Below are 7,095 nucleotides of genomic sequence, written 5' to 3'. Positions count from 1 at the left end.
GCTGGCAACCCGGGGGGGGGGGGGGCCGCCCTCTGTTGTGGCTTGGTGTGTGTGTGTGTGTGGGTGGGTGGGTGGACCGGCCCCGCCTGGCGGGATCTGGCCCGGGCGGCGGGGGGCTTCCAACAGCTGCCACGACTTATGGCCACCCCGGGGCCATCCTCCCAGCGATCGCGTCGATGGTTTAGTGGTAGAATTGCCGCCTGCCACGCGGTAGACCCGGGTTCGATTCCCGGTCGACGCACGCCTCCTCTTTTGCGCGCGGCCGCGCCCTTTTGCCTGGCGGCGGGGCAGGCCGACGGAGCGCGACCCAGGGCGCGGCGGAAACACACACACGCGCACACACATGTGGAGGCAGAATTTAAAAAACCACAAACACTGTGCGCGGTTCGCCGCGCACCCGGTGCGGCGCTCCGCCCCAGGTCGGCCGGACGGACGCTCCCCCGCCCGCGTGCATCCCCCCAACAGATCCTCCCTCCCAGGACCGGGGGGGGAGCATGAGACGACGGGGGGGCGGGCCACGCTCCGGCCCCCCGCAAGGAGGCACGCCCCGCCGTGTGTCCCCGCCCCGCCGTGTGTCCCCGCCCCGCCGTGTGTCCCCCCCTCGGGTCCCTCGCCCTTCTGGCAGAACAATCGCCCGGGGCGCGGGCAAGCAAAAAGAACATGGTGATTGGAGTGGGACTCGAACCCACGCGGTTTCCCACCAGTGCCTTAAACTGGCGCCTTAACCACTCGGCCATCCAACCTGCTGATGGATTCCCCACCCCCAAGCGCATACTTGTTCGACCTCACCGATCCACGGGCGCCGCCTGCCCCCGCTGCCGAGATGCCCCCACCCCGGTCGCGGAAGATGGCCCGGCCGCGCGGCGTGCCGGCCATCGGCCCGGCGCAGCTCCCGTCCCTCCGGGCGGGTGCAACGGCTGCTCCTGGCCTCCCTCCCGGGGCATGGCGGCCGCAGGTGCTGCCCGTAGCCGGTCCGGCGCCAGGGTGCACGCGCGCGCACACACCGAGATTGGCGCCTCGCGTCCGAGTTGGGGCTTCCCCCCCAGGGAGTCAAATGCGGCGCCCGGGCCCCGGGAAGCCGCTGCAGCGACACATCCCCCCCAGCTCCAGTGGACCTCGATCGAACCCATGCCGCGTCCCCCCCCTCCGGGTCTCCTGGCCGTGTGTATGCATGTGAGAATGTCTCTCTCTCTCTTGCCCTCTTCCTCTCTCTCTGCCGCTGTCTATCTCCCCGCATCTGTCGCGGTCGGATGCGACACCACCAAGCAGGCTGGCCGGCCGCGGGACGGCAGCCGCGGCAGGCCCGCTTGCCCGGCCGCCCTGAGCGTGCCGACGCTCGGGCCCCCGGCGCCTGGCCATCATCGCCCCCCACCCGGCCGGGCGCACTCGGCACTGCGACATCCGCCGAACCCAAGGCCGGCGGAGCTCCGGCAGCCGCGCGCATTGCGCCCCGTGGCGCCAGGGCACGCCCCATGCCGGGCCAGGTCGCCGGCGAGGCCGCGGAAAGTGCACACAGCCCCGGCATGCCTCTTTCCGCCCGCCCGACAGAGCGCGGCATGCCCTGTCGCGGGTGGCCCCCGCCTCGCGGACCACCGCCGACGAGGGACGCCACAGGCCCAAGCGCCGACCCCCGCCACGCCGAAGTGTGGGCCCCTCCTCCCTCGCGCCGGCGGCAGGGCCCGACGCCCGGGCGCCCAGCTAAGGTCGCGGGAGCGCGCGCGCGCGCACGGAGGTGTTCTTGGATTTATGCCCTCGCGCGGGGGCGCTTCCCATCAACAGGTTGGATGGCCGAGTGGTTAAGGCGCCAGTTTAAGGCACTGGTGGGAAACCGCGTGGGTTCGAGTCCCACTCCAATCACCATGTTCTTTTTGCAGGCGCACAGGGAACAACGCACCACCGGCAGGCGTGTTCTCCCAACCTAGGCGGGCAGAGGGCCATCCGATCTCTCAGCGGGGACTCCTCGGCCACTCGGGGGGGCACGGCGACCCGCGCAGTGCCAGGTTCGTGTTGGGCCATTTATTTTTCGGCGGCGAGGGGACCCGCCGCCCCCCAGAACGAGGGAGACAGGAACCCCGCCCGATCCGAGCCGGCGAGCGCCCCACCCCCCCCAGGGCAAGGGGCGCGGCGCCCGGCCGCGCGCTGGCCGCCTGCCCAAGCCATATGCCTGCGCCGGGGGCCCCCCCCTGGCCGCTCTCGGGGCGTGCCCGGCCAGCGGCCGCCGGCGACGCGCACCCGGCAGCCTCCCTGCGGAAGTCCGGGCCGCCCGGGGGTTTGCTGTTGGCGGGGCAGGCCGCTCAAGCACCCCCGGCCCGATGATGGCGCTTCGTCCCGCACCCGGGGGCGCTGGTCCTGTCCGACGGGCGGCGGACACCCGCGCGTCGGGGCCGCCAGCGCTGGGCCCTGCTCGGCCGGATCACACCAGGCGCCCTGCCGGGCGGCCGCCCTGTCCGAGGCACCCCATGGACAGCTCCCCCGGACCCGCCGAGGGCGACGCACGATCGCCGAGGCATGTGCCCGGCGCCGCAAGCCCCTCCGGCAGGCCGGCCGATCCCGCGGCATGCCCCCGGCACGCGCACGCGCGCCCCCAGCTCGGGCCACATCCCCGGGCGCGGGCCCGGAAGCACATCGCACCGGGCGCCCGCTGGGAGCCCCGCCAGCCGGCAGTGCTGCCAACTCGCTGGATCCACAATCTGGACATCGAGATTGGCGGACGCGCGCCGGGCCCCGGACTGGCCGGCCCGCCGGAGGGGGCCCCGCGATCAAGAAGCGCCCCGCCCTCGCCCGGGGCTGCCGGCGCCGGCGGCAGCCATTGTCGTGGCTTGCTGCTGGCCGGCTCGCCCGACCTCCCTCCACCGGTGCCCCTCGCTTGCCCCGGGGACCGGCACAGTCGGGCTCGACCCCGGCCCCCGTGCTTGGCTCAAGCTCGGGCCGATTCCCGACGGCTGGCGGCATGGCGGGCAGGCCACCGCCGCGCCTGCCCGGATGGCGCCCTGCTCGCGGCCCGCCCTCGTCCGCCTGCCGCGGAGTGGCAGCGCCTCCCGGGCTGCCGGGGTGGCTCTTGCCGGGCAGCCGCCGGCCGATCGCCCGGGGCATAGCCATAACCGAGCGCCTCGCCACATGTCCCCCGGCCCAGCAGGGGCCGGCGGCTGGTCCCTCTCTCACCGCCAGCCCGCACAAGGCACCCCCACGCGCGCGGCGGGCAGGCCCATCGGCTTTGGCCCCAGGCGCCGCGCCTCCCAGGGCCCGGCGGGCCGGCCACGTCCCCGGCAGAGCCGCCTGGGCACGCTCACCGCCAGCCGACCGAGGGACCTCCCACGCCCCCTGGCCCAGGTGCACATGCGGGGCCCTCCTCCCCCTGCCCCCTCTCCGCCGGGCGATGGACGCCTCGCCGGCACATGGCCCCGCCCCTCGTCTCGCGACGGCCCCCGGCCGGGCCCCACCGACAACGCACGGCACGACACACACACATGTTCCCCTGGCCCCCGGCGTTCCGGGCGCATGTGCGGGCGGAGGGAGCCCACGCCACCCACGCCGCCCGCCCCCGCCAGCACACCGCCCCACATCCGCATCACACGCCCACCACGCCTCGGGGCCGGCGGCCCCCCCGGGTCTGCCCCGGACCTGGCGCGGGCACGGCGCGCAACCGGCGGCAATGCCCCCCCGCCCGGGCCCCAGGGCAGGCAAAAAGGAAAAGAGAGGGCTTGCGTCGACCGGGAATCGAACCCGGGTCTACCGCGTGGCAGGCGGCAATTCTACCACTAAACCATCGACGCCGAAGCTTGTAGGAGGTCCCGCCCCGGGGGCATTTATTTTTTCGGCTTCCCGCCCGCCGCCCCGGGCGGTTCTCACGCGCCTGGGAAGAAAAAAAAAACAGCCAACCGTGCCAGCGCGGGCACATCAAAAGGGGCCTTTTTTTATTGGACGCTCTTTTATTGCCCCTTTGAGTTGGCGCCCGCCGTGAAGGGCCCGCGAAACACGCCGCCCCCCGGCCCCCGATCCCCGGCCGCCGCCGCTTGTCCCTGCGTCACAGCCAAAAAGCCCGGATCTTTGAAGGGGCCCGGGATGCCGACACGGGCTTGGTTCGCTGCCAATCCCCCCCCCCCAGTGCGCCTTCCCCCCTCCCCCCCCCCCCCCGGTCCCCCCCGTCCCCCCACGCTCCGAAAGCATGGACTCTCCCGTGGACCAGAGCACCGGGGCGATCGGCGCCTCTTGCGGCCGGCCAGACGCCCCCGGCGACGCTCCGGTCCCCACATCGAGGTGCGCGCACCCGGCCTCGGGCCGCCTTCCGCCCGGCCCCCGCGGCCGGCCGACACATCGGGCCCCGGTGCTTTGCTGACCCGAGCCCAGGCCCGACCCACATGCCGGAGCCGGCTCCCCCGCCCTGGCGGCATACGAGCCCGAGGCCGGGCACACGGCCGTGACGCGGTGCGCCCGGCCGACCGAGCTCGAGGCCATCGGGCTGGCCGTGCGGCCGGCCCGGCCGGGCGGCGCCCCTGTCGGCCACAACCCGGGCGTCCTCTTCTCCACGCTCGAGATCGCGGCCCGCGCGGCCATCGCCACGCATGGCCACCTGCGCCTGGCCCAAGTGCGCCCGCTCGCCCGCTCGCCCGCCCACACGCACGCACGCCCACACGCTCGCACACACGCACACGCCCACACGCACGCACTCAGGCCCCGGCCTTCGCCCGACTGCCTGAGCCCCGCCTGACCCTCGGGGCAGATCCTCCGCCTGGAGGCCGACGGCCTCGAGCTGGAGGTGGTTGAGCTTCGCACGGCCGCCGGCACCGCGGCCGCCGGCACCCCCGGGCCCGACACCGATGTCATCCTGGTCGCCTGCCCGGCGACACGGCCGGCCCTGATGCACGCGCCGGTGGTGGTGGCCCTGGCGCCCGCGGGCGCAACCGACCACCCCGGCCCCGGCATGTACCACCCGGTGGACGCCATCTACACCCTGGACACCGAGCTGAATGTGCTGATCGCGCCGGCCGGCGGCCCGGCGGCCCGGGCGCTGGCCGCCTGCCAGCCCACCCCCCCGGGCCGGTCCTTCTACGCGGCGCACGAGGACCGCCTCTTCGAGATCCGGTACGCGCGGGCTCTGGTGTTTGTTGCCTTGGCTCTGCCGCCCCTGCGTCGTGGTGTGCTGACGTGCCGACTCCAGGGTGTGCCCGGGGCCCGGGGCCGGCCTGCGCGCCAGCCTCCAGCTGCTGGCCCCGCTGGCGGTCCTGCTGCAGGGGCGCCCGCTGGTGCTCACCCCGTGCGCGGCCCCGCCGGACTTGGCCGTCGCCTGGCTGGCCGCCGATGTCGAGGCCGGCCAGCTCGACCATGCCCAGATGCTGTCCCAGCTGGCCGGCGTGCCGCTGCGCGTGGGCGACGTGTGTCCGCCTGCCCTGCCGGTTTTGCTTGTCCCGCCCCGCCCCATCCCGCCCGCGTCTGACACCCGCGCCGCCTAACGCCCGGCCGCACCGGGGGAAGGTTGTCCGCTTCCCGGCGGCCGGGCACTCGATCCGGGTCATCCGTCTGATGGACCGCCACTACAGGGAGGTCCCCGTCGGCCTGGCGCGACAGGACGCCTCCCCCACCGCCCTCTATGTGGAAAGCCCGCGCGGGGGTGCCGGCGAGGCGCACCAGCTGGTGGCCCTGTGCCGGAGCCCCGACGCGTCGGAGCTGGTCCTGCTGACCCCGGTCCCGGGGGCCGTGACCGGCCCCGAAGGGACGCTGTTCGTCTCGCCCGCCGCCTTCCGGCGGGTGGCCAGCCCGGAGGACCTGGCCCAGGGCGCGGCCCTTTTCCATGTCAACGGCGCGCTGTTCGATGTCCGGTGCGTCGTGCCCTGCCGCGTGTGCCCCCCCCCCCCCCCCTTCGGGGTGCGAGCTCCCCTGCCCTGCCTGTCGGCCCACGGCTGATGCCCCTCGCCCCGAAGCCCGAGCCACCGCGTAGGACCCTTCGCCGTGGCCGTTCACCCGCTCGATGGCCCGGGGCTCGGGGTGCCTGGCCCCTCGCCGGCGCGGCTGCGCCCGGCCCCGGGCCTGCCGCTCGCGGCCTCGGCCCAGGTGTCCTTCGCCCCGGCGGCCGGGCAGCCCCTGCGGCAGGGCCTGTGCCCGGACCGGCTCCGGCGCGACCTCCTGGCCGCACATGGCGGGGCCACCCTGCGCCTGGACCGGGTGCGTCCTCCCCACGCGGGGCCCTGGCGGTCCCGCATGCTTGCTGCCTTGCCGGCCCGGCTGCCCCACTGACCCCCCGACGCAGGCGTTGCCGCTCGAATCCCACGGCGCCCGGCTGCTTGCCCGGGTCCACCGGGTCACCTGGGCCGAGGCGCCCACGGTCGGCCGTCCGGTGGGCCGCCTGCCGAGCGACCCTCCCGCGGCCCTGGACGTGGTGGCCGGCCACATGGTGCCGCCGATGGCGGGCCCCCCCTGCCCGGCGTCGGCCGGCCCGCGCGCGCTGGCGCCCTCCCCCGCACCCAACTGGCTGCTGGTGGGCCAGCCTCTCCGGGGCGCCGGGCCGCTGTGTCTGCAGGCCAGCGCCAGCCCACTGGCCGGCTTCACACCCGGCCGGGCGGCCGTCACCCCCGACGACTATCGACTGCTGCGTGACCAGCTGCCCGGCGGGTCGGAAGTTTTCCTCCAGTCCGGCGGCCACCTTCTCTTGGTTTAGTGTGTTTCCCTCCTCCCCTTGTCCTTTTCCCCCCCCGCTCGCTCTCGCTCTCTCCGTCTCTCTCTCTCACACCTTCCCACACAGCCCCGACCCGAGTCCCCGCTCGCCGGTGCCCGATGGCCACGTCATCCTCAGTGGCGAGGACCTCGAGCGGCTCTTCCCCGGGCCGGTCCTTCGCTGGGCCGTGGCCACTAGCACGCCGCCGGTGCTGGACCTGGTCGAGGTCCACCTCTTCCCGGGGCCGGAGCAGCAGCAGCAGCAGCGGCAGCAGCAGCCGGTCCACGACATATCGCACGCCCTGCTGGAGGAGGCCTTCTTCCGTCGCTTCCTCGGGTCGGTGCTCACCGTCGGCCAGGTGCGTCCCGCGGCGCGGCCCCTTGCCGCTCCGCATGTCGGCACGCTCGCGCCCCGCCCTCGTCCTGCTGACTGCCCCCCCCCCCCCC

At 75.0% G+C, this 7,095-nt stretch overlaps 1 protein-coding gene and 4 non-coding genes across 5 annotated transcripts in view; 3 read left to right on the top strand and 2 right to left on the bottom strand.

The window, feature by feature from the left end:
* Positions 1–170: 170 nt before the first annotated feature.
* On the top strand, positions 171–241 carry H696_04158. Its single transcript has one exon. It is a non-coding gene; the product is annotated as a tRNA-Gly (tRNA).
* A 423-nt stretch (positions 242–664) lies between these two features.
* H696_04157 lies at positions 665–743 on the bottom strand. Its single transcript has one exon. It is a non-coding gene; the product is annotated as a tRNA-Leu (tRNA).
* Positions 744–1,778: 1,035 nt separating this feature from the next.
* On the top strand, positions 1,779–1,857 carry H696_04156. The gene has a single exon. It is a non-coding gene; the product is annotated as a tRNA-Leu (tRNA).
* Positions 1,858–3,702: 1,845 nt separating this feature from the next.
* Positions 3,703–3,773, bottom strand: H696_04155. Its single transcript has one exon. It is a non-coding gene; the product is annotated as a tRNA-Gly (tRNA).
* A 367-nt stretch (positions 3,774–4,140) lies between these two features.
* The window catches only part of H696_04154 (hypothetical protein), a gene marked incomplete at its 3' end in the record, with an annotated part of 4,471 nt that continues 1,516 nt past the window's right edge, over positions 4,141–7,095 (top strand). Inside the window, exons 1-8 of the mRNA XM_009498038.1 lie at positions 4,141–4,257; positions 4,348–4,585; positions 4,721–5,082; positions 5,159–5,372; positions 5,473–5,816; positions 5,919–6,159; positions 6,245–6,651; positions 6,737–7,007. Coding sequence (XP_009496313.1) covers positions 4,166–4,257; positions 4,348–4,585; positions 4,721–5,082; positions 5,159–5,372; positions 5,473–5,816; positions 5,919–6,159; positions 6,245–6,651; positions 6,737–7,007 — 2,169 coding nt within the window. The 5' untranslated portion in view covers positions 4,141–4,165. The remainder of the gene's footprint in view (positions 4,258–4,347; positions 4,586–4,720; positions 5,083–5,158; positions 5,373–5,472; positions 5,817–5,918; positions 6,160–6,244; positions 6,652–6,736; positions 7,008–7,095) is intronic.

Source organism: Fonticula alba, assembly GCF_000388065.1.
Source record: "Fonticula alba strain ATCC 38817 unplaced genomic scaffold supercont2.6, whole genome shotgun sequence".
NCBI lineage: Eukaryota > Rotosphaerida > Fonticulaceae > Fonticula > Fonticula alba.
The sequence above is the reverse complement of the archived record's forward strand: the minus strand, read 5'-3'. Positions and strand labels throughout refer to the sequence as shown.